Raw genomic sequence first — 25,347 nt, 5'->3', positions numbered from 1 at the left:
CCGCGCGTATTAAAAATTTGTAGCGTACGATGGCCAACCGGCACATGTTCATACGTATTTCTTTCCTCTGCCCTGCACGCGAATACATTTCAGATCTCATGTCCAACAAAATAGTACGATACATTATCGATCCTCCTTGATGCACTACAGTAGTACAGTTTTTCAATGGAAAAATGGTTCCAAACAAAACCATTCCGGATTGCTCGGGAAATGCGTGCACTTGGAGGCGAAGTTTGACAGCGAACTGCGCCTAAAATCTTCGACGCAAGTTCAACCCCTCGGTTAAAAGACTCAAAGAGCTCACCTACTTCTTTCAGCATACCGTGGCTGTTCTAGATTGTTCATTTAGGAGCACTCAATGGATGCAGTCACTCAGAACCGAAAGCAACATGCACGGCTTAGTACACATCTATGATCGATGCATGGTACGTTGCCTTTGGAGCAGGGAGAGGCAAAGAGGGTACATTAAAGCAGGAGCATGAACCGCGGATTAATTAAGCAGTGGTTATGCTGTTGCTAATGCCATAATTTTTTCACAGGAGATTTTTTCAATTAACTTTTTTTTCCTAACTACTTAACCCTCCTCCTCCTCCTACTGTCCTCTTGCCATTACGCCTGACAGGGACTCGCAAACTAGATCCCTGGCCCAGAACGGCAGCAATGTCTCCATGGACAGCCTGGTTCCTCTTAATAAGGCCTCTCTTCCTCCTTGGACACACTATAGGGCTCACTTGAATTCAAACCTCTGGTACAATGATTAGGCTTATGCATTAGTGCACCACCACCACGTACCCCGTATTTGAGCGCATGATTTGCCTTTTTTTTCGCCTTCCTTTTTCTTCTTATCTTAACGTGGCATGGCGAGATGCAAGAGCTAGCTAGCTAGCCATGCCAATTTTTGGAGGCTAGGGGGTCCTTACATTGCAAGGAAAGCAACGCCATCCTTTACTTTTGTTCTTTTGCCTTCTCTCCAACCACCATGCTTGTACTATATATGATCACCGGTTCGCCACTCATTTTTTAGGCGATGATCACTTCACTCATTAGACATTAGACATTAGTGGCGCACTACTGATGGTAAATTGGTAAACGCATTTGATCATCTCCAGAACAGTGCATGGAAAATTCCCTACCGGTGGTCATTGGAAGGCAATTCTTCGGACCTTCCAAGTACTAACCATTAATAAAAGCTGCTTCATTTAACAGTTCATGCTTTGCTACAGTTAATAAGCAGCTTGCTTGATTTCTTTGCTGCTGTTAGTATTGCCAAATGGCCATGGACCGACAGAGATGCCGGTGTCCCAAGGTAAACTAACAACAACAACCTGCATGTGCTGATGTGGAGGTGTTGCATGCACAAGGCGATGCTTTGGCCAGTGCCACGCCAGGAGCCAAGCTGACAAACAGTAGCCATTAGTTAGCACCCGTTAAATACTGTACTGGGGCTCACAATTAGGCTGTGTTTAGTTGGATCCAAAGTTTGGATTTTGGTTGAAATTGGAGATGATGTGACTGAAAAGTTGTGTGTGTATGACATGTTGATGTGATGAAAAAGGGCTGAAGTTTGGATCCAAACTTTAAATCTAAACACAGCCTTAGCCATCCCGCAGCGTTGTCGGTGGCTTTTGTGCGTAGCCTGTAGCTAGGTAATCAAATCAGCCTGAATGAATGGACATGATGGAGGCAGAGACCATGATCTGATCGTCTTCCCTCGCTCTCCTAATAATTGGGTGCCGATCGAAATTAGACGTCGCTTTTTCCAGGACCGAATTAAACCGCGCTACTCCTACGTTGATCTCGCGAAAAGCCACCCCGAGCTGCTCGACAAGGCTTGATCACCCGCCGTGCCATTAATCCTCGACGATCGATCGACCTATGCAGCGTGCATGCATTGATGCGCCCCCGGCGGCAACGGCGGCGGCGGCGGCGAGGCGACGACGGCGTTGGAGGGCTTGGATTTGTAGCCGGTGTGGCTGCTCGACCGTTGGTGTCAAGGAAGCTGGACCGATAAAGGCGACAGCTGTGAGCTGGGTTTGGCCATGGTGCCGTCGTTGTCTCGTTGATGCTTAGTTAATTCAAGTTCAGTAGTCGTCTGTCGTCCTGTGTTAGTGCAGGCACTATCGCACTACGCAGGCATGTTCACAAGGTGGCAGCTGACCAAGGCTGCCATTGGTTGGTCAGTTACCGATAGGACGTACGTCAAATGCTGTATTAACGTAAAGGAAGTAATTTATAATTAAGAGTTTTATATATGTGCTCTTAATTGTTTAAACATCAACGTTGAAAAAGAAGCTATAATGAAAAAACTTAAAGTTGATTTTAAAATTTAGTTTTAAGATTTAAATTTTGGTATTGTTGTAGTCTTGTAGAGCTAATGATGTGGGCCGAAGGGGCTCTCACAGAATGACAGAAGTTCGCGTCGCGTAAGCTTGGAAAGCCTTTCCTCAGAGCAGGAAGCGTATCGATCGAAAGTACGTTTTCAGTGTGGAAAGGCGCTTTATTCAATTGGTCCGCTCTCGGTCTCCTGCACGGGGTGGGGCCCGCATGTCAACCTCACAACGCTCTCCGAGGCACTATCCCCAAGCAAAGCTCCGCCCTCCGCTCTCCGCCTCGACGCTTCTGCGCCCTCGCCGTCGCCGAGCAACCGCCACCGAGATCGAGCGAGAGCATGCAGCCGCCGTGCCTGGGCGCGTGCAGCGGCGGACTCGCCCTCCCGGTCCACCGCTACCACCGCCTCTCCTCGGCGTCCAGGGCCACCGTCTCGTGCGCCGCCGCCGCCGGGGGAGGGAAGGCGTCGCCCAGGGGGAAGGAGAACGTCTGGAGCGTCGACAACGACCGGGCCGCCGCCGCCGCCGCGGAGGCGAGCCGGGGCCCGAAGCACCGCCGCCGGAGGCGCCCCGGCGGGCGACGCCTCCCGCCGCCGCCGCCCCCGGGGAGGAGGAAGGGGAAGGATGCGGCGGGCTCGAGGGTTCTGGTCTCCGGAGCCATGCTCGTGGAGGTCGAGACAGTGCTCCAAACCCAGGTTTGGCACTAGTACAGTAGTACGTACTATCACACGAGCACGACTACTTAACGCGAACGTAGATGTGTGCCATTGATTCGTGCGTGTAGTCTTTATTGTTTGATGATTCGTGGTGGATTCTGCAATACGTCCCGGAAGATCCTCTCATCGATGATGGGGATGAAGCTATACGTGCATTGTTGTATATTAGTAATACTGCTACAGGATGGTATGCTATTTTAAGGGTAAGCATGCCAGTTAATGCTGAGTTTGATTCAACTGGTGGGAAATAGTTGATATTAACTTTGGGGAAGAGCATCCTCAGTTGCTCAGCATCAAACAGTACTTAGCACGTATATGGGTACAAATTGGTTGTGTACATCTGTATTGGATGTAGAGGCCATGTTTTAATCCATTATCTGAAAAGATGTACGAGTACAAATTAATAAAGGTTTATGCATTATTCTGATGTTGTCATTTTCAATCATAGGAACCTGTTATAAAGCCGTCTTGGGATACATTTGCGAGCAGCTTAAGTGGCGTTTGGAAGGGTGTTGGAGCCGTGTTCTCACCAATCACAGCAGAAATGGAGCCTGTTGGAGTGGGAAGCAAACAAGAGTACCTTTATGATTGCTACACTCTTTCTCATATTGAGAAGCATGCTGATAATAATTATGGATCTGTGATCCGAAGGAAGACAAACTGGGTGCAGCTCAATCCCCATGGGGAAGCTGAGAAACAGAGTGCTGGATATGATAGCGGGGATCAGTACAATTACAGTGACAAGAGAACACTTGATTTGCCTGCCCATGAATCTTTTGATCTTAAGAAGAGCGATGTACTTGATGAAGATTCTATTGCTCAGGAGCCAGGGATTGTATATTTTGAGGTTGAATTCTTTCCATTTTATTTACAATTCATCTGAAATACTAGGAATAACTTTGTTAATTAACTCTATGCAAAGCATTATAAAAACTGTTACTATCCTGTTTTTACCACCATAAGTACTATGCTTCCTTAGGTTGGATATTTAATGTGGACATAACTGGCTCCAGCGAAAATAGGATATTGTTTTGTAGAACTGGGTCTCTAGCATAGCAACTGTATAGCCTGGACAAAAAAATAAAATAAAATTGATGGCATGTTATGTAAACAAAAAGTTAAGTTGTGAGAGTTAATGCTGTAGGATGATTAGAACTATAGACCATTCAGCGCTGTGTTAAAGACAAATTTTATGCTTTATGGTGTAATGGTACATTGGTACTCATAGAGCTTGCTTGCCATTCAGAATTGACAAAAAAATTCATGTGCCAGAACGGGCAGTATTATTGTTTTGGAATTGTTTGCTCAGCTTAACCTTAGGTTTATTTTCTTTGAATGCTTAACCTTAAGTTCTTACCATAATGACTTGAACCAAACATTTAGGTTACTTTAGAGCCTAATTATTAAACTCAAACTACTCTGCAATATGAATTGAAACTGATGCATGGGTCTTCCAAATGATCCAAACAACCTCTATAGTGTGGAATGTATCTCATATGCTAGCTGTACTGAGTTAATGACTATGATACGAATAACCTTGATCATCACATAAGGTTTGATCTAGGTCAAATTGATACTGAGAATCACTGAAAAACTCTTTACTCCTTTTGCACTAAAATGCCGTGACGTTTGGTGTATCCGTTATTGTTCAGGCAGATTATTTTCTGGTCATTATTCTTCCCTGCGAGACTGGACTATCGTTATAACTCTTATAATTCAATATTTTTTGTGCTATTTATTCTTGTTTATGAAAATCCTAGTACTTATTATTTTGGCTGCTGCTGCTTGATTTTCAGGATGGATCATACTCTAGAGGGCCGGTTGATCTAGCGATTGGTGAATTTGATGAATCGAAATACTTCATTTCACCAACATATAAATTTGAGCAAGTATGTTTATTCTGCTTAGTCTTAAGTTATCTTATCATCTTCTGCAAACATGCTCAGGTTTTGAGTTAGTGCAATGATAATAATGTTTCTCCGTATATGCTAGCATGCGCAGATCCGGACTAGAAAATATTTCCTACAAGAGAATTGTAGATGAGATGCATCCCACGAGTTTACTAGTTAGGCTTTGCTAATAGGCCTTTTGTCTAATCAAGCACGATACGATGATGATGATGATGATGTAGGTTTGATCTAGTGAAAGCTACACTGTTTTCATATTCTTGATAAGAACCGTTTTTTGCTCAATGTCGTCTTCTGAGTGGTTGCAACTTTTTTTCATGCTACAAAGAAAAAAAAACCATTTTGATTTATGCAACTACTGAGAATTAAGGTTCTTTTGAGTTGAGTGAATGGATGTCTTATAGGACAACCATAACAAAGAAAAGTAGACAAGTCTTGTAATGAAATGTACTCCTCCATATCTTAAAATGGTGTTCTAGGTACTTCAACTTCTTTGTTATATATTTAAATTTCTTCTCAACTTAGTTTACTACTAATTAACTTTAGGCCTGTAAAGTATAATATCGCGGCCATTATGACTTATGACTTACGAGTGAGATGTGATTTTTTTAATGTATGCATAAATTAAAACATTTTCCCCTTTTACATTATAATGCTTTGGGGTTACCAATTGATAAATTATCCATCTCTGTTTCAGTGTCTGGTCAAAGGGTGTCACAAGAGATTGCGTATTGTACATACTATTGAGTTAAATGAAGGAGGGGCTAACATACAGATCGTAAGGATTGCTGTATATGAAGAAAAATGGGTCAGCCCAGCACATATTCATGTTGAAGAGTAAGACTCTGTTTTATTCATCGCAACAAGTTTATTCATCTTCTTTTCTGCTCATGAAGCATGACATATATTTTACTGCTGTTCAATAATAATGGGTTACTAGCGAGTCTAGAATTTAGTTACTTGTAATTCTAGATTGGCATAAAAATTGTTTTACAGAGGCCCTAATTTTTTACTAGCTAATCCACACATTTGCTTTGGATTAAAAGATCATACATGTTCTAATACTGTCCAAAATAATGAATGTCCTTCACCATTGTTAGTTAGATCTGACAAATTTGTCCATTCTGGACCTTTATATAAAGTTGGGTCTTTCTAAGCAAATAAGGAGAAATAAATATATGGAAGATAGTCTTTCTAGGCAAATAAAGAGGAATAAACATGTTGAAGGATTATAGCGTTATATTGAAGAATGTGAGGGGGCAATTCATTAAAACATACTGCTACCACCATCTTTTTTAAAGGAGTAAGGAAACCTTGAATTGCTCTTCTTCATTTCATCATATGGAATCATTGTTTTGTATAGTTCTGTCAACACATGTTCTGATTCTCTCTACTGTTCTCCAAAACATATTGGCCTCCTTGTATTTTGGAAACAATGTAATATAACCTTCATGACTCTGAAAATACCATCATCATATCGGTTTGCCATTCCTTTAACTTTTAGAGTTAGTGCTTACTTGCTTAGTGTGATTAAAAACTAGCACATCAGGGTCAAACACAGGTAGAACACCTCCCTGATAATTCCATGTTTTGCTGGAGGGGTGGGTTGGGGGAGGGGGCGGGTAGTGGGAGAAGATTGCCTGACAGGTTTTCTTTTTTTTTTTTTTTTGAAAATGGAAACAGTTCCATTTGTCTCCTTAAATCCCCAACAAAAATAATTCCATGTCGTCCAGAAGACCAGGACTCCAGGTGGACAGGCTATTGTAGAATTGTCTACCTTTGAACAATATATCGCCTTGAGGACTCGAAGAGTATTTGATGGACTATGTTTTTGTTTGATGCAGTGATACACCTGTTGATGTTAAGCCTTTATCTCAAAGAAAGCGGACCAAACCATCAGACCTTACTGGCTCCTGGAAAGTATATGAAGTTAGTGCAACTCCAATTTTCAGTGAGGAAAGGCAAGAAATTGAGGGTGGTGCCCTCTTTGTATACTTGTGCATGGAGACAGTGAAGAAGAGAAGCCTGCCAGAGAGCTCGGTTTTTTTTGGGGAGGAAGAGATGCTTGACATGCAAGATGTCACCATGCTTTGGTTACCTGGTGGTGTCACTGCCTATGTTGATGTGGACAAAGACGGTATACTCTGTATAGGAGTTGGTTGGTACTCGGACGAAGGGATTAATATGGTGATGGAGAGAGACTATGGAACTGATGGAAAGCTCAGAGATGTTCGATGGAAAACTGAAGTCAAGCGCAGGTGGAATCAACCAGTTCTACCATAAATCCTGGAACTAACCCTCGCATAATTTCTCTGTTTCTATTAACCTTTTGTCCTGGTCAGAAATAGGATCATTGATATCTATGTGCATCATATATCACCTGTAAATTTCATCGCCTCTGTGGAATGTGCATGTTTATGTTGTCAGTAAGAAATCAAACTCATGGCATCAGCTTTCCATGTGCATTGCTATATTTTATGCCATGGGCTGACTCATTTAAAATGGCTTGTTTATGCCACTTGGTATATAATTTGGTCATAATCTTTGGGAGCCCACACTTCACGTGCCGTAGATTTTCACCACCTGGGAGCCAAGATTGATGACTGGGCCATATGTATATTGTTAGCTGTAGTACATTGTGTATTAGTGTGATTGCTGGTTACTGGCTAGCAGTGATGGAGTCATGGAGAGGATAATATCATTTGCATTCGTTTATGGCAAGTGGCCCTCAATAGGCCATCCCATATCCCCATTAGGTGAAATGCTCAATTAAAGGGTGTTTAATATAATATAGCAATATAAAAGTTAAATATTCCTCCAGCTCTCAGATTTTATGGTATTATCTTGGAATGCAACTATGTTTCATGTGTATTCTGCCCCTCCAAAATGGTCATGAGCCAGAGCAAAGCTTCACACACTAAGGTAAGCAATTTTTTTTTACCGGGAAGCTATGCAGTATTAACCACAACACAAAAGGCAGTATGTTATCAGTTCTCACCCTCCTGTTTCTTTTTTGCTAGGTACTCCCCTGACATCAATCTAGCTGAATTAAGACATGGCAACTATTGACAGGTCAACAATCAGCAGACCATGGGAGCAGGAGCAACTGTGCCATGGTGGAGATATTTTACTATTTGTCACTCTTACAGATGACAATTAAGAATTTACCACTGGACTCACATATCATAGACGCATGAGGGCTCACATGTCATACACTGCGAGTGACAAATCCTTAATTGCCACATCTTAAAAGTGGTGAAAAGTCAGATTATAAATTGAACAGAGCAAACAAAGCAGAAGAACTCGACTCTAGGGTGACTATTGAAAGGAAGAAGGGGAGGAAGAGTGAGGAGAACTGAAGGTGGCTACAGAAAAAAAAAGTGCAGGCAGCTGATCGAGCACAACATGTCCAGCACCACCAGCTCTCGCCTCTTGCCAATGCCAATGTATGTGTTTATTACCCGGTAGATCTGTATATTGTAGATGCATGCATAACTCTGGATCAGTATGTTGTGATTGCCAGCATGGCTGCATCTCGACGAGGCGCCCCAGAACGAATACAGAGGACAGGGCAGAGAAGGAAGCGGGAATTTTTTTTATACAGAAGATGGATCGCATGGCATTACGACAAACCATGACCACATGGATGAAAAATCAATGATTAGCTGAGCCCAGATCCCAACTTTTTCTCTCCAGTGGAAAGCGGAAGGGATTATGCAGGTTTGAGTACAACGTGAAAATTTCCAGCTTCAGAGTTTAGAGTCGGCTGAACCACGGAAAGCGAAAGACGTCTTCATATGTTGGGGAGCTTGAAGTTTGAAAACGTGAAACAAACGAAGTGGTGGATGTCGATGGTATTGGCAGTTTGGCACCCATTTTCGCAGAGAATTTCTAGTTAGGTCGGCTCCTCAAAACATAGCACACGAATTATCCACCACAGCCACCATCGATCTGCAGCCAGCCAGCCAACCAGGAGAGCCAGGCTGCCAACCAAACAACGAAAGATAGAAAAGCGTCGCGGCGCGAAGCCTCTCTCCCTCTCTCCTCGCGATCCGTCCGTGGGATCTCGCGCTCGCGCACGCCTCTGTATTGGAAGCCGCAGCCTCCCCCCAGCCAGCCATGGGTGCCCGCGCGGATCGCGGCGCGTAGGCAGCCGGAGAGAGAGAGAGAGAGAGAGAGAGAGAGAGAGAGAGAGAGAGGGAGGGAGGGAGAAGACGGCGGGAGAGCAGCGCCACCGCCCGCGCGGCATGGACCGGAATGCCGGTTCCTTCGTCGCCATGCGCCGCCTCTCCGGCGGCTCCTCCTGCCACGACCCCTCGCCGAACACGTACGGTACGTGCTCGCCGCGCGATCGCCTGCTTTGCTTTGCTGCTGTTTCGGTTCGGGGCAGAGCCTGACGGCGACGAGGTTCTCTTCTCCTTTTTTTTTTTTGTTTTTTTTCCTTTTTTTTTTTGGCTTGCGCGCCGCAGCGGAGGTCGTGGCGGGGTCGACGGCGTGGATCGGGAGGGGGTTCTCCTGCGTCTGCGCGCAGAGGAGGGACAGCGACCAGCGCATCTCCTTCGATTTGAGCCCCGCTCAGGTGAAACTCCACAATGCAACAAACAAAATACTCTGCTCCTCGTCAATGCTTGGTAAAGCCATGTCGTGATGTGATCATGCGATCGGTTTTTACGTAGCTTGAAGTTGTTTTTTTGGATGGATGGTGGGTATATGTATGTATGCAAATCGGCCTATGGTAGTATTGGTATGATCGATCCCTGCAAGCGTAGATTGTGATTTATAAGAAAAATAAAATTGAATCAGGTTAATTCGAACCTTAATTGGCATTTGGAGAGATGGCTAGCGAAGGTGGTTGTGATAATGTGATGCCAATGTGGTAGTAAGTGAGGCATGGAAGTTCTCTTCACGAATGACGGAATTTTTTTTCTGCCCTGCAGGAGTGTTGTCTGCAGAGATTACAGAACCGGATAGAGGTACCGTACGATGGTTCAAATGGAGAGCATCAGGTATGATATGCGGATAGTATCAGCACCCATGGTGTTTGTTTGTGGAATTGTGGGTTCTAAGGTGCTATTTCAGACACCCATATTGTCGTACTATAAAATGAACACATTTTAGTCCTGTTAAATATGGCATGGAGAGTTTTATTTACTGTCTTTCTGTATGGGTAAATTAGCCACTGATCATACTGCACAATACCAGATGCTCGTCTATGAGTTTTCTTCTCTTTTTTTTTTCTGGTTAATATTTAGTTGCTTCTGTTAAAACTGCTTTCTGTCCCCTTAAGAAAATACGTACTATTATATTTTCATTCTCCACTTTCACACTTATCAAAGTTTTCATCACATCACTGGTTAGTGAGGTTAATTACTCTTCATCAAACCTTTTGTCCATTAGGAAGCATTAAAGACCCTTTGGCATGTTTCCTTTCCTGGAACTGAACTTTTAGGACTAGTATCAGACCAGTGGAAGGAGATGGGATGGCAAGGGAAAGATCCATCTACAGATTTCAGGTATTCCCCCTAGATTATCTTGTATGGCCTTAGTTACCAATTCTTAGTTAAATTTCAGATAATCATAAGTGTAATCTCATGCTGCATTTTAATTGCAGGGGCGGTGGCTTTATCTCTTTGGAGAATTTACTGTACTTTGCTAAGAACTATACTGTAAGTACAGATCCCCCTGACTACAGTGCTGGTTCACATATATATTTGATACTATCTTCAATGCTTTTCTTGTGCTTGAGATGGAAAGAATATGTTTCTTATGTATACATATCTGTTGAAGTGGCAATGAGTCATTGAGACCCACTTCCTTGTCATTTCTTCATCAAATGAACAGTTAATGATCTATTGACAATGAACCCATAAATATCCAATGGACCTAATACTATAGAAATCTGATATTTGCAGATAGGACCTAATTCAGCTCAATAGGACCTCTTTTTCCTTTTTGCAGAAATCCTTCCAGGAGCTCCTTTGTAAGCAGAATGGTGATAGAGCATTGTGGGAATATCCATTTGCTGTTGCTGGTGTAAACATTACATTCATGCTCATTCAGATGCTTGATCTTCAAGCAGGTTTGCTGATCTGTTTCCTTTGCAATGTTTTCTGAACTATGAATGAGGATTTGTCATTGCAACAATGGTGATTCATGTCACAATGACTGGTCTTGATTACCTCTGCAGCTAAACCAAGGTCGTTGATTGGATCGGTGTTCTTAAATCTACTTTTAGGTACAGTGTAATTATTAGTATTACATTTCTACAGGATTAATACATACAGAACTATATATGGGCCTAGTACAGTATAGTATTTTAGTAAAGTGATCTGCATCTATTCTACATCCACGAACCTATAACTAATAAGGGCCTACTTGGTAGAACTCCAACTCCTAAGTTTAGCTCTAGGAGTTGCGTCTGGCGTAGAGTTGTGGAGCAGCCTAAACCAGGTCCACCTCTCTAATTCATTTTGTGAGAGCGCTCCACCCAGCTCTGCTCCCATTTTAGGTGGAACTGTGCCAAACAGGCCCTAAGAGTTTTGTCGGTGACATGGGATCAGGAGTATCATGACTAGAGGTTTGAGGCAGACACAATCGCACACGTGGCCTGGTACCCCCGAGGGACGTCGGGCCCGAGGGTGATGCGTTCGCCCTCCTCTTAGTCCCCCCGAGGGGGTCGGGCCGCACCCCCCTCGGCCCCGAGGGCCGAGGCGCCCCGACCCCTCGTGGGTTTTTGCTCCGCGTGTATGGGTTAGGTGAGCACAGTGGGGCTCACCTAACCACATTTATTGCGGTTTGGCTGAGCGTGTCACGCCGCATGTAACGCAGTGCAGTGCACTCGTTTATCCGGTCTGTGACCAGTCACAGACCGGTCAGATCGCGGGTTAGGTGGCGACAGGCGATCTGACGCACGCCTCGCCCCATCCCGTCAGGACGAGGGCTTCTAGGCGCTCGTCCCCAGCTGGAGCTAGCGTGTTACCTCCCAGAGATGGCACGTTAGTCCTGGTCAGATATATGCCAGGCTTCATCCTAACCATTACAGGCAAGATGTTGTGTGAAGAAGGGCGAGCATGTAGATTGCTAAGCTGACACGTGGTGGACAAGAATGACCGACGTGACTGGTCTGATACCGGTCATGTCGTCAGCAGACAGCCACGATTCCACGTCGCACCTGCTCCCGGCGAAAGTGGGGGTAGTTGTGGGCCGTCTCATCAGAAGGTGACTCGGACGGCAACTATACAAATCTCCGTCCATTTATGAAAATGGGGGGGGGGGGGTAAGTCCCCACAAAAAAGAGAGAAATGGTGCATGTGGTATCCCCTTAAGATATAAAAGGAGGACCTTGCCCACTGAGAGGGGGGACTGGACTTTTCCAGATTAGAAACCCAGAACAAGGGAGAGGCTGGCTGATACTTTGTAGCTCCTTCATACACAGATCTCCCAAAACACAGGAGTAGGGTATTACGCTTCTCAGCGGCCCGAACCTGTATACATCGCCCGTGTCTTGTGTGTTTCCTGTCTCGCGAGCCTTCCACATACAGAGAGCTTAGAATCTCTCCCTGAGTCCCCGGCCGAACCGGCAAAGGGGGGCCTGCGCGGTCTCCCGGTGAGGAGCCCCACGCTCCGTCATCTGGCGCGCCAGGTAGGGGGCTCTGCGAGGGATTTTCTGAGCTCTCGCACTCTTTCGTGTGCGCCAAGCTTTTCCTGTTCAGCCCAATGGCCGAGCCAGCAAAGGCGCACGACCTCTCCCCGAGTATGAGCGGTGACGACGGGGAGCCAAACCCACGCCGTCGAGCTCGTACTCCACCGCCCCCTCCACGCCAAAGTCCTAGGCGGGAGAAGGCGCTCGAGAGGGCCGAAGGATCCGCGACTTCGACACCCACAGGAGGTGGAGAAGGGCGGCGAGATGGGGAGCGTCGCCTCCTCGTCTACGGCGACGGCAGCACGCCCCAGGGCGCGCTCCAAGCTGCAGGCGCGCTCCTACGTCACCCGCCCGTCGCCCATGACCCGGAGTCTCCAGCCCAACGTTGGCTGGACGATGTGGCCAAATTGGTCATGACTGCACGGCAGCGCCTAGATGCTGGTGGGCGGTCCTCCGCCACCAAGGCCTCTGGTGCTGCTACCACCGGCTCCGCATCATCAAGACGGAGGGCGCGGCGAGCGGCAGCCGCTGTTCGCCATTCGGCCGCCACTCCTTCGTCAACGCCTCCGACCCGGGAAGATCTGCGTGGGGAACCGGATGCTCGCATCAGTATCGAGCGCCGGCGTAATGGCCGACGTGCTCCCCACGCAACGGAGGGCGCCTCCTCGTCCGGAGTGTCACCTCACCACGGACGCGGGGATCAGCCCTCCGTGCCCCCGGTTGGTGGTGTCGGCTGTAGAGCCTTTGTGGCGAGCCTTCGGAATGTCCGTTGGCCCCCAAGTTTCCGGCCCACCATCGCCGAAAAATATGACGGGAGCGTCAACCCCGCCGAGTTTCTCCAGGTCTACACGACCGGGATCGAGGCCGTCGGGGGTGACGACAGGGTCATGGCGAATTTCTTTCCCATGGCCCTGAAAGGACAAGCGCGGGGTTGGCTAATGAACTTGCCACCCGCGTCTGTCCACTCTTGGGAGGATTTGTGCCAACAGTTCACCATGAACTTCCAAGGCACATATCCGCGCCCAGGTGAGGAAGCGGACTTGCACGCAGTACAGCGAAGGGATGATGAGTCACTTCGCTCGTACATTCAGCGGTTCTGTCAAGTCCGCAACACCATACCATGCATCCCTGCGCACGCGGTGATTTACGCGTTCAGGGGGGGTGTGCGGCACAACCGCATGCTTGAAAAGATCGCCTCCAAGGAGCCCCAGACTACCGCGGAGCTTTTTCAGCTCGCGGACCGAGTGGCTCGTAAGGAGGAGGCATGGACCTGGAACCCCTCCGGTTCCGGTGTGGCAGCTTCGGCCGCCCCCGGATCCGCCGCTCAGATAGGGCGGCGTGACAGGAGGAGGAAGAAGAGGTCAGCCCATACCGACGACGAGGGTCATGTCCTCGCCGTCGAGGGCGCTTCGCGGGCCACCCGAAAGGGGAGGCCTGCGGGAGGCAAAAAGAACGAGGCCGGCGCTCCCAACAGGGAGCGCCCAACCGGCAAGTGGTGCACCGTCCACAACACTTCCCTTCACGACCTCGCGGACTGCCGTGCAGTCAAAAGTTTGGCTGAGCGGACGAGGAAGTGGGAGGAGGAAAGGAGGCAGGAGCGCCGAGAGGGCAAATCCCCGGCGGTTCCTTCCGGTAATCGGTGAAGTGAGGCCAAGCAGAAGGCCCCCGCCGAGGACATCGATGACGGCGATGATGACCTAGGTTTCCAAGAGCTTGGGGCCACCATTGCCACCGTCGATGGGGGAGCGTGTGCTCACGTTTCTCGCCGGAGCTTCAAGGCCATGAAGCGAGAGCTTCTGGCCGCGGCCCCTACTCATGAGGCGACGTGTCGGGCGCGGTGGTCGGAGGTTGCCCTCACCTTCGACCAGACCGACCACCCACCGTGCGTTGCCCGGGGAGGGCAGATTGCGATGGTGGTTTCTCCCACCGTTTGCAACGTGAAGTTGGGGCGTGTCCTCATTGATGGGGGAGCGGCCCTCAATATCCTTTCCCCTGCGGCCTTTGACGCCATCAAGGCCCCGGGGATGGTGCTCCGGCCGTCCCAGCCAATTATCGGTGTGACGCCGGGGCACACGTGGCCGTTAGGTCACATCGACCTACCGGTCACCTTCGGTGGATCCGCCAACTTCCGCACGGAGCGGGTGAACTTCGATGTGGCGGACCTCAGTCTGCCCTACAACGCGGTCCTGGGGAGGCCCGCGTTGGTGAAGTTCATGGCGGCGGTCCACTACGCCTACCTACAGATGAAGATGCCGGGCCCCGGTGGCCCCATCTCTGTCCATGGCGACCTCAAAGTCGCGCTCGCTTGTCTGGAGCAGCGCGCGGACCACCTCGCCGCTGCATCCAAGCCCGAGGGTGGCGACGAGAGGCTTGGCGCTTCCGCCCCCGCCACCCCGAGGCAACGGATGATCACAGGCGACGAGGTCCCGGTCAAGGAGGTTGCCCTGGGCGACGGCCCGTCCAAGACCACACGGATCGGTGGTCTTTTGGACGGCAAATAGGAAGACGCGCTCGTCTCCTTCCTGCGGGCAAACGCTGACGTCTTCGCATGGAGACCGGCGGATATGCCCGGGGTCCCCAGGGAGGTGATTGAGCACCGTCTCGCCGTGCGGCCGGGCGCAAGGCCGGTCCGGCAGAAAGTGCGGCGGCAGGCCCCGGAACGTCAAGCCTTCATCCGCGAGGAGGTGGCGCGACTTCTGGAAGCCGGATTCATCCGTGAGGTCATCCATCCGGAGTGGCTGGCGAACCCGGTGGTCGTTCCCAAGGCGAACGGCAAGCTTCGGATGTGCATCGACTACACCGACCTTAACAAGGCATGTCCTAAGGATCCTTACCCCCTGCCTCGCATAGATCAGATTGTCGACTCCACTGCGGGGTGCGACCTTTTGTGTTTTCTAGATGCATACTCTGGTTACCATCAGATTCGCATGGCTAGGGAGGATGAGGAAAAAACTGCGTTCATTACCCCCATAGGAACCTATTGTTATACGACAATGCCCTTCGGGTTAAAGAATGCAGGTCCTACTTTTCAACGTACTACTTGAATTTCTTTGGGTAACCAATTAGGACGTAATGTTGAGGCTTATGTCGATGACTTGGTTGTAAAGACGCGCAACCAGGAAATGTTACTCTCAGATCTAGCGGAAACTTTTGAGAGTCTCCGCTCCGCCCGCATAAAACTAAACCCCGATAAGTGTGTGTTCGGTATACCTGCGGGCAAGCTTCTAGGGTTCTTGGTCTCTGCCCGAGGCATTGAGGCCAACCCTGAGAAGATATGGGCTATAGAGCGGATGCGCCCCCCCAGCAAACTTAGGGATGTGCAATGCGTCACCGGTTGCATGGCCGCCCTAAGTCGGTTCATATCGAGGCTGGGAGAGAAGGCGTTACCCTTATTTAAGCTTCTCAAACGCTCCGGACCGTTTACCTGGACGGAGGAAGCCGAAAATGCCCTCACCCAGTTGAAGGCGTATCTAAGCTCTCCCCCAGTTCTGGTCGCCCCGGAGCCAGACGAGCCCTTGTTACTCTACTTAGCGGCGACCCCGCAAGTAGTTAGTGCGGCATTGGTTGTGGAGCGCGATGAGAACAATTCTCATTTCACGCTTCCCCACCCTGTGCCGACTTGGCCCGGGAGAGAGCAGGGAGGAGAGGCTCCCGAGCCGAACGGTGGCCCAAGGCCCCCGACGACCGGAGTTGGCCCTCTGCCCGCTTGTCAGACGGTGCTAGGAGCCCCCGACCCCCAGGAAGGCCCTGAGGCCACTGTGGGAAGGCCGCACCTATCGCCCTTCGACCCCGAGGCTAACCCTGTGCTGACCCGACCCGGGAAAGAGCAGGGAGAAGAGGCCCCCGAGCCGAACGGAGGCCTAAGGCCCCTGACGACCGGAGTTGGCCCTTTGCCCGCTTTTTCGACGACGCCAGGAGCCCCCGACCCCCAGGACGGCCCCGAAGCCACTGTGGGAAGGCCGCCCCTGTTATCCTCCGACCCCGAGGTCATCAGCACAGAAGATAAGTGTGCCCCGCGAGGCTGCTTGGACGAAGAGTGCCCCAGGGATGCGGCCCCTAGCGAAGAGGATCGGCCCCACCGAAAGGTGCAGCGGCCCAGAAGATGCTTTACGCTATTCTGATGGCCTCGAGGAAACTGCGCCATTATTTCCAGGCGCATCGGGTCACAGTAGTTACGTCTTACCCCCTCGGTCAAATCTTGCATAATCGAGAGGGTACAGGACGGGTGGTGAAATGGGCAATCGAACTTTCTGAGTTCGATTTGCACTTTGAACCACGCCACGCTATCAAGAGCCAGGCCCTCGCCGATTTTGTGGCAGAGTGGACCCCGGCTCCCGAGCCCGTCTCGATCCCCGAGGCCAGCACGGACCCCTCGCAGCTGCCTCACACCGCCCACTGGGTGATGCAGTTCGACGGCTCCCTGTCTCTTCAGGGCGCCGGTGCGGGGGTCACGTTGACCTCTCCGAGCGGAGACGTCCTCAGATACTTGGTCCGCCTCGACTTTCGAGCGACCAATAATATGGCAGAATACGAGGGACTCCTTGCCGGACTAAGAGTGGCAGCTGGACTGGGGATCCGCCGCCTCCTGGTGTTAGGCGACTCCCAGCTGGTCGTTAACCAAGTCTGTAAGGAGTACCGGTGCTCTGACCCGCAGATGGACGCCTACGTGCGCCAAGTACGGTGTATGGAGCGCCATTTTGACGGGATTGAGCTTCGGCATGTGCCCAGACGGGATAACATGATTGCCGACGAACTCTCACGGCTCGCGTCCTCGCGAGCCCAGACCCCACCGGGCGCCTTTGAAGAAAGGCTTGCCCAGCCGTCGGCGCGACCCGACCCCTTAGGGGAGACGGATGCGCCTGACCGGCCCCCGAGACCTGTCGGAGTCCAGGCCTCGGGACCCGAGGGGAGTGCTCCCAACTCCCTTAGATTGATTGCTTGGATCGCCGAGATCCAAGCATACCTCACAGATAAGACTCTACCCGAGGACCGCGAAGGGAGTGAACGCGTCCATCGCATCTCCAAACGCTACGTGCTGGTAGAAGGGACCCTCTATCGGCGCGCGGCTAATGGAATCCTCCTGAAGTGCATTCCTCGGGAACAAGGCGTTGTGCTTCTTGCCGATATCCATGAAGGCGAATGCGGAGCCCACTCCGCCTCGCGCACCTTGGTTGGTAAAGCTTTTCGCCAGGGTTTCTATTGGCCGACAGCTCTTAATGATGCGGTCGACCTAGTCCGGCGATGTAGAGCGTGTCAATTCCACGCCAAGCAAATCCATCAGCCGGCCCAGGCCCTGCAGACCATACCACTTTCGTGGCCATTTGCTGTCTGGGGACTCGATATCCTGGGACCGTTTAGGCGGGCCCCGGGCGGGTTTGAGTATCTGTATGTCGCGATCGACAGGTTCACTAAGTGGCCCGAGGCTTATCCGGTCGTCAAGATCGATAAGCACTCCGCACTTAAATTCATTAAGGGCATCACGGCCCGGTTTGGAGTGCCTAACCGTATTATTACGGATAATGGCACCCAATTCACTAGTGAACTCTTCGGCGACTACTGCGAAGACATGGGCATCAAGCTCTGCTTCGCCTCACCTGCCCACCCCAGAAGCAATGGCCAAGTGGAGCGCGCCAATGCGGAAATCCTCAAAGGCCTTAAAACCAAAACCTTCAACATACTCAAGAAGCACGGCGATTCATGGATCGAGGAGTTGCCAGCGGTGCTCTGGGCAAACCGAACTACACCAAGCCGAGCAACCGGGGAAACGCCTTTCTTCCTCGTCTACGGCGCGGAAGCGGTTCTCCCATCCGAGCTCACCCTGAGGTCTCCTCGGGCTACCATGTATTGCGAGGTTGATCAAAATCAGCTTCGCAGATATGACCTCGACTACTTGGAAGAGCGAAGGCGGCGCGCGGCCCTCCGAGCCGCGCGCTACCAGCAGAGCCTGCGGCGCTACCATCAGCGCCACGTCCGGGCCCGATCACTCTGCGTCGACGACCTCGTCCTACGCCGCGTCCAAACGCGTGCTGGATTGAGCAAGCTTTCACCAATGTGGGAGGGTCCGTATCGAGTGGTCGGCGTCCCCCGACCGGGCTCCATACGGCTGGCCACGGGCGACGGCACTGAGCTGCTTAACCCGTGGAACATCGAACACCTTCGTCGCTTCTACCCCTGGGGGGGGGGTCGGGTGTCAGGTTTCGGGCTCGGGCCAACCCCGCACCCCCCTCGGGCGTGCAGGGTTGGCCGGGGGCTACAACATATGCATATTCTTATTTCTCTTATATCTGAATTTCTATAAAAGCAGTTTCAATTTCCTAAAGGCTGTATCTGTGCTGTTTTTTTCCTTTTGAAGAATCTTGACTTGAAATAGGTCACTCGTGCTCAATCCTGCCCTCGGGGGCTCGGGTCGGCTAAAATCGCCAAACGAGGCCCAGAACCGAGCCGTGCCCCGAGGCGTGGTGAACTCCGGGGGGGAATCGGCAAAAACCCACAATCGGGTCACCCATAACCCTCGGTCACCACGTTCCCGGCCTGGCCAGTCTCGACATGTGGATCTCCCCAGGCACTAGCCCCGACCCGCGCCTTTTGAGGACCAGAACCTGGGCACAAGCCCTTATTCAAGCTAAGACACAAAAGGACCACGGCACAGATCATCCTCATCTCATACTCACAGCAAGATGAAATTAACACAAAAATTTCTTCATTTTTGATTACAGATTAAGTTGATCTATACAAAAAAGAGGCCCGAAGGCCTTAGAAGAAAGAAAAGAAGAAAAAACTGAAGAATGGCGGGGGTCTGGGGGCTCAATCCGATGCGCCCGGATCGCCGGCCTCGACGTCACTGTCGTCTGCACCACCGGCATTGCCCTCCTCGTCGGAGTTGGGGGCGAACGCAAGCCGAGGGGCCGAGCCCTCGAAGCTGTCGACGATATGGTCGGCGGCATCCCGGACCTGCGCGCGCGCGCGGTCCTCGGTCCCAGGAGGGAACTCATCCAGCGCCATCCATGGAGAGAAATTGGGGTCCCTGGCCTGGTAACTCGCCAGGACGAGCTCCACCGCTCCTTGGGCGAGGTCCCTCGAGGATGACTTAATTGTCTTCTCGAGCTCCTCGGGGAGCCGTTGGAGAGCCCCGGCCATCTTCGAGAGGCGCTGGGCGAGGCCTCCCTGGTTGGCGGCGTACTTTACGGTCCGCCCTCTCCAGAGGCCCACTTGCCGACCGGCGCAATCTAGGCGGGAGACGGCGTCCCAAAGCATGCCGGGCCCTACCTCGCCTGCCAAGCGGAGGGCTTCGACCTCCCCGGCGGACGAGTTCAGCGCGCCCTGCAGATCGGCGATGGTGCGTTCGGCAGCTGCGAGGTGGGCGGCTAAGTCGCTTTCGCCCGTGGCCGCCCCGCCGCTGCGCGCCCTCGCGTCCAGCTCCTTCGCCCGCGCCTCGAGCTCAGCGGCCCGTTGGTTCAGTACGGCCCTCTCGGCGCGGGCACCTTCCAGATTGCGGCGCGCCTGCTCCTGCTACGCTGCCTCGCGGAGGGACAGGTTGACCGCCAGCTGTTGCGCCGCGGCCTCGGCCTCCTCGAGAGCTCGCTCCCGTTCGGTGAGCGCGTCCTCGCGGAGGCGGAGCGTGAACTCTTCTTCGGCGCAGGCAGCCTCGTGCGCCACCAGCGTTGCTTCCCGGATGGTGACGGCGGCCTCGCGGTCCGCCAGATCCCTCTCCACGACGCAGGCGCGCTCTTCCAGCGCCATGGCGCGCGCCTCAAGGGCCTCTTCGCGCCGCCGGGACGCCGCTTCGGTCTCCGCCGCCCGCTGTTCTCGGGCAGCGGCAGCGTCAAGCACCCCCTGGGCGGCGTCGAGCTTCTTCCCTAGCTCCGCCTCCCAGCTCCCGTATTGAAGGCGGAGGGTGTCCTGCGCCTCGTTCATCACGGTGGTGGCAATGAGGGCAGCCCCCCGCTCCTCCTCCACTTCCTTGGCGATCTCCGCCAGCACCTTCTTACGAGTTTCAAGCTCCGAGACGTGCCGGCGATGAGCCTTACGGCCCACCTCCACCATGGCCTCCACCGAGCGTCGCCCCTCTTCGACACGCGCCCACGCGGCGTCGAGCTCCGCCCGCTCTGCCTGCAGGACCTCCACCTAGGCACTTAACCCATCCAACACCGTGGTGTTTGCGGCGGCCAAGGCCTGCAGAAGGGGCTCTGCGTTCAGTAGGGCGATAGAAGGCGTGGGGAAGAGCCGCCTTGGAGAGGATGCCACGCGGCTCGGGCCGCCGATGGAAGTGCCGGACTCGGGGATGTCCCCCGGACCCGGTTGGTCCTGAGCGTCGCCCGAGGTAGTAGGCCCAAGCGACGCGCCCGCGGCCTCGTCGCCAGCTGCCCCGGAAGTTGTCGCCTGAGTGTCGCCTGAGGGAGTGGGCCCAAGCGACGCGCCCGCGGCCTCGTCGCGAGCTGCCTCGGAAGTCGCCATCGCCTCGTCCTGGCGAAATCCGGCCTCCTCCCGAGCGGTTTCCTCGGCCTGGCGAGCCCGGGCGGCCTCCTCGGCTTCCCGTAGGCGATCCGCGGCCTCTCGCCGGTCAGATTCCCGCCTGAGGGCCTCTGCGGCCGCCGGATCCTCGGCCTCAGACTGGCCGAACTTGGAATGGCGGGAGGGACGCGACGGGATCTCGCTGAAACAAAAGAAAAAACCAGAAGACGAACAAGATGGGTGAGTGAAAACTCGCGTTGAGAGAATGAATACAGCCACGATGGGTGAGAGACGAACCTGCGAGGGGGTCGGTTAAACGACCACTTTGGAGGGGAAATGAGGTTTCCCCGAGATGGTTCTGTCTCCCCCATCTTACGGGGCCGCTTCTTCTTGCGCTCCCCCTCGGGCTGCGATGTTGGCGCGGCCCCCTCCGGGCGCCTGTTACTGGCACGCGCCGCCCCGTCCCCTCGGGGAGGAGATGGGGGAGGTGTTCCTCCCTGCTTCCTCTTCCCCCGGGCGTCGGCAGGGCGGCTGCTCCCCGGGCCCCTGTCGCGGGACCCAGAAGCACGACCCTCTCTCGGGGTAGATTGTTCCCCCCTGCGGCTCCCGTCTGCGCCGTCGTGGCCCTTTGGAGCTCGCTCCTCTGAGGCCCCGACCGCCATCATAATGGTCAGGATGGAGGCGCGGTCTGGATCGCTGCAGAGGGGGAGGATTCCTTGGGGAATGAGGGCCGCCTCTACGGAGTTGAGATTCAGCACCCGTTGGACCAATATCTTGAAGTCCTCAGGAGCCCAGTCCCATCTCACTCCCTGGTGGGTCCTCGTGAAGTCTTCGGACCCGGTGTACTCCCAGGCGCCCCGAGCGCGTCGCTGGAGCGGCGCAATCCGACGACGGAGGTAGTCGCCGTACACCATGGCCCCTGTGAGCCCCTGGGATCGCAGGCCCGCCAGGCGGTCGAGGACGGCGTCATATCCATCCCCCAGATCTACCGGCGCCCGCCAGCTGGAGGTCTGCGCCGGGGGCTGGCTCGGAAGTCGGAGGCGCGCTTCGTCGGCGAGGGGAGTGTAGAACCAGTCGCTCTTCCAGTCGTCCCACTTCTTGCGGAGGGCGCAGGGGATGTAGCGGTTCAGCACCGACCCCCGTGGCTGGAAGTAGCAGCCACCAACTACCGATGGCGGCGACACCGACTGCACGGTGAAGAACCACCGGAACAGCCGAAGAGATGGGCGCACCCCAATGAACATCTCGCACAGATGCGCGAAGATGGCCAATGTCATCACCGCGTTGGGGGTGAGGTGCGCCATCTGGAGATCGTAGAACTCCAGAACATCCATGAAGAAAGAAGAAAATGGTGGAACCAGCCCTGCCATTGCAAAGGGGAGAAAGAAGACGGACCGCCCCGGGTAGTCTGGCGCCGGGCGTCCCTCGCCCAGCGTGACTATCTCCTGGCCGGTGGCAGATTCCGGCATGAAGCGGCGCGACAGCCCAGCCTGCCTCTTGCTCACGATCCGGGAAGGCGGCAGCACGCTACCATCGAGCAGAGCGGAACCCCGTGCCATGGCGCCGGAGGAAGAGAAGATTAAGAGCGAGCGCGTGTGGCGAAGGTAGGGCACAGGAAAGGAGTTAGGGCGCAAGCGGCGAAGACAAGGGGAATAATGGCGAAAAGAAGGAAACAGATCCCTTCCTCAGTGCCTTTATACTCTTGCCAACGCTGTGCCCGGCTCCTCGCTTCTCGCGCCCACTATTTCGCCCCCTCGTTTCTCGCGCCCACGCTTCCACTAATCCCATTCGCCCGCTTGCGGCGCATGAGGTGGATATGCGGTTGTGGCAGTCGAGATAGATCATATCGTGCGCGCGTTAATTACGCTCGCCGACCGAAGCGACGTTACCATATCTTCAGACGAAACGAATCGCCATGTCCAGATTCGTGTGCTACTCAAGTAATGTGGCAGTCTTGAAGAGACCGCTCATTGTTGACAGCCGAGTTACCATTGCCGATGTGCGTGGTTTGTGACCGTTGGGTTTCTGCCCAATTGTGGAGACCGGTCCCACCTGTCACCAGGTCTTAGGAGTGGCGTCACGCCCGACCGTTTCCCTTAAAGAGGGCGATCGCCCTGGCATAACGCCGGGGGCTACTGTCGGTGACATGGGATCAGGAGTATCATGACTAGAGGTTTGAGGCAGACACAATCGCACACGTGGCCTGGTACCCCCGAGGGACGTCGAGCCCGAGGGTGATGCGTTCGCCCTCCTCTTAGTCCCCCCGAGGGGGTCGGGCCGCACCCCCCTCGGCCCCGAGGGCCGAGGCGCCCCGACCCCTCGTGGGTTTTTGCTCCGCGTGTATGGGTTAGGTGAGCACAGTGGGGCTCACCTAACCACATTTATTGCGGTTTGGCTGAGCGTGTCACGTCGCATGTAACGCAGTGCAGTGCACTCGTTTATCCGGTCTGTGACCAGTCACAGACCGGTCAGATCGCGGGTTAGGTGGCGACAAGCGATCTGACGCACGCCTCGCCCCATCCCGTCAGGACGAGGGCTTCTAGGCGCTCGTCCCCAGCTGGAGCTAGCGTGTTACCTCCCAGAGATGGCACGTTAGTCCTGGTCAGATATATGCCAGGCTTCATCCTAACCATTACAGGTAAGATGTTGTGTGAAGAAGGGCGAGCATGTAGATTGCTAAGCTGACACGTGGTGGACAAGAATGACCGACGTGACTGGTCTGATACCGGTCATGTCGTCAGCAGACAGCCACGATTCCACGTCGCACCTGCTCCCGGCGAAAGTGGGGGTAGTTGTGGGCCGTCTCATCAGAAGGTGACTCGGACGGCAACTATACAAATCTCCGTCCATTTATGAAAATGGGGGGGGGGGGTAAGTCCCCACAAAAAAGAGAGAAATGGTGCATGTGGTATCCCCTTAAGATATAAAAGGAGGACCTTGCCCACTGAGAGGGGGGACTGGACTTTTCCAGATTAGAAACCCAGAACAAGGGAGAGGCTGGCTGATACTTTGTAGCTCCTTCATACACAGATCTCCCAAAACACAGGAGTAGGGTATTACGCTTCTCAGCGGCCCGAACCTGTATACATCGCCCGTGTCTTGTGTGTTTCCTGTCTCGCGAGCCTTCCACATACAGAGAGCTTAGAATCTCTCCCTGAGTCCCCGGCCGAACCGGCAAAGGGGGGCCTGCGCGGTCTCCCGGTGAGGAGCCCCACGCTCCGTCAAGTTTGTTCTTTTAAAAAGCATTATCCTTTTAGCTCATACATGCTTAGCTGAGTGCCTGAATGGGCTAACTCTGTCCACTTTCCGGAGTTCAATGCACTGAGAATTGGCAATTTACTAAGACCAGCCTATTTCTTGGCAAACAAAATCAGTTTACTTTGTTACATTGAAATCTATATACCAGATGGAACTATAGGTGTAATCATTAGTACATTGGCTTTAGCGAATGTTCATACTCTTACAAGTTAAGAGGCATGTATATATAAATGCTGACATATATTCTAACCATTTGGTTTATTTTTCTTCAGAAAATGATCGAGCTTTTGACATTCTCTATTGCATAACCTTTAAGCTCATGGATCACAAATGGCTTGAAATGCACGCCAATTATATGGATTTCAATGTATTCCCTTCAATTCGAAATCTCCTGGTCACATTATCTGTAACTACTATCAAGTGCCTTCCATACTGACTAGATTATGAAACTCGCTCTGCAGGCGGTTATCAAATCTACACGACGACAACTTGAGAGGGAGTTACTGCTTGAAGATATCCAACGAATTGAGGACATGCCATCGTACAGGTTTCTCGACCGCTAGCAACTGAATTCTCAGTTTCTCACTTAACCTCGCCACAGGTAGTAAATCTCAATATACAGTCACCTGCAAACCAAGTACAGCGAACTCGATTCGTGGGGACTCCAGGACCATGGACGTGTAACGTGTGCCAAATGGTTTGTGTTTTCACGTTGAAACTGTAACAGGCCTTGTTTGTTTTGGTCTGCTTGTTTATAAAAGGCACCACTCAGGGTTAACAGGGTATCTGATCAGCCGATGGTTTAACTAGTGTATGTAGAGTGTCCAGATTTTCAACGAGAGGGTTTCACAATGCAGAGCGACAAGTTCTTAGATTTCTCTGTAAAAAGGAAGATCATGTAAGCTAATCTGAGTCTGAAATGCTTCCTAGGTCCATTTTTTTCATCACTTGATATTGTTGAGTGTACGGTGTTGCTATGTTGTTACCAAGGACCGTAAGGTTATCGTGTGGTTATCATGGCTATCACGTATGGTAACTTTCTCAAT

The 25,347-nt window shown here is 52.3% G+C and overlaps 2 protein-coding genes across 3 annotated transcripts; both read left to right on the top strand.

The window, feature by feature from the left end:
* The first annotated feature begins 2,575 nt into the window (after positions 1-2,575).
* Positions 2,576-7,505, top strand: LOC4336562 (uncharacterized). Its single transcript, XM_026025006.2, has 5 exons — positions 2,576-3,022; positions 3,492-3,890; positions 4,840-4,932; positions 5,648-5,787; positions 6,795-7,505. Exons 1-5 carry the CDS (start codon positions 2,669-2,671, stop codon positions 7,231-7,233), a joined length of 1,425 nt encoding a protein of 474 aa, XP_025880791.1. The 5' UTR covers positions 2,576-2,668; the 3' UTR covers positions 7,234-7,505.
* Positions 7,506-8,997: 1,492 nt separating this feature from the next.
* LOC112936014 (uncharacterized) lies at positions 8,998-25,315 on the top strand. Of its 2 annotated transcripts, XM_026025008.2 has the most exons (9): positions 8,998-9,282; positions 9,420-9,529; positions 9,888-9,956; positions 10,348-10,463; positions 10,562-10,616; positions 10,909-11,029; positions 11,138-11,185; positions 24,574-24,668; positions 24,763-25,315. In XM_026025008.2, exons 1-9 carry the CDS (start codon positions 9,198-9,200, stop codon positions 24,862-24,864), a joined length of 801 nt encoding a protein of 266 aa, XP_025880793.1. In that variant the 5' UTR covers positions 8,998-9,197; the 3' UTR covers positions 24,865-25,315. The 2 variants fall into 2 exon arrangements, with proteins under 2 accessions (XP_025880793.1, XP_066165612.1); XM_066309515.1 differs by lacking the exon at positions 11,138-11,185.
* Positions 25,316-25,347: the final 32 nt, after the last annotated feature.

The sequence above is a fragment of the Oryza sativa genome, chromosome 4 (assembly GCF_034140825.1).
Source record: "Oryza sativa Japonica Group chromosome 4, ASM3414082v1".
Lineage (NCBI taxonomy): Eukaryota > Viridiplantae > Streptophyta > Magnoliopsida > Poales > Poaceae > Oryza > Oryza sativa.
Note: the sequence above shows the minus strand (reverse complement) of the source record. Positions and strands in the feature narration are given on the sequence as shown.

What these genes read in the sequence shown, in the direction of transcription:
- LOC112936014 (XM_026025008.2), top strand. Translation starts at nt 9,198, where the DNA reads ATGGACCGGAATGCCGGTTCCTTCGTCGCCATGCGCCGCCTCTCCGGC. An exon ending in TCGATTTGAGCCCCGCTCAG is followed by an intron (nt 9,530 to 9,887) that starts GTGAAACTCCAC and finishes TCTGCCCTGCAG; the next exon opens with GAGTGTTGTCTGCAGAGATT. An exon ending in CCAATTATATGGATTTCAAT is followed by an intron (nt 24,669 to 24,762) that starts GTATTCCCTTCA and finishes CTCGCTCTGCAG; the next exon opens with GCGGTTATCAAATCTACACG.
- LOC4336562 (XM_026025006.2), top strand. Translation starts at nt 2,669, where the DNA reads ATGCAGCCGCCGTGCCTGGGCGCGTGCAGCGGCGGACTCGCCCTCCCG. An exon ending in AGACAGTGCTCCAAACCCAG is followed by an intron (nt 3,023 to 3,491) that starts GTTTGGCACTAG and finishes TTTCAATCATAG; the next exon opens with GAACCTGTTATAAAGCCGTC. An exon ending in CAACATATAAATTTGAGCAA is followed by an intron (nt 4,933 to 5,647) that starts GTATGTTTATTC and finishes TCTCTGTTTCAG; the next exon opens with TGTCTGGTCAAAGGGTGTCA.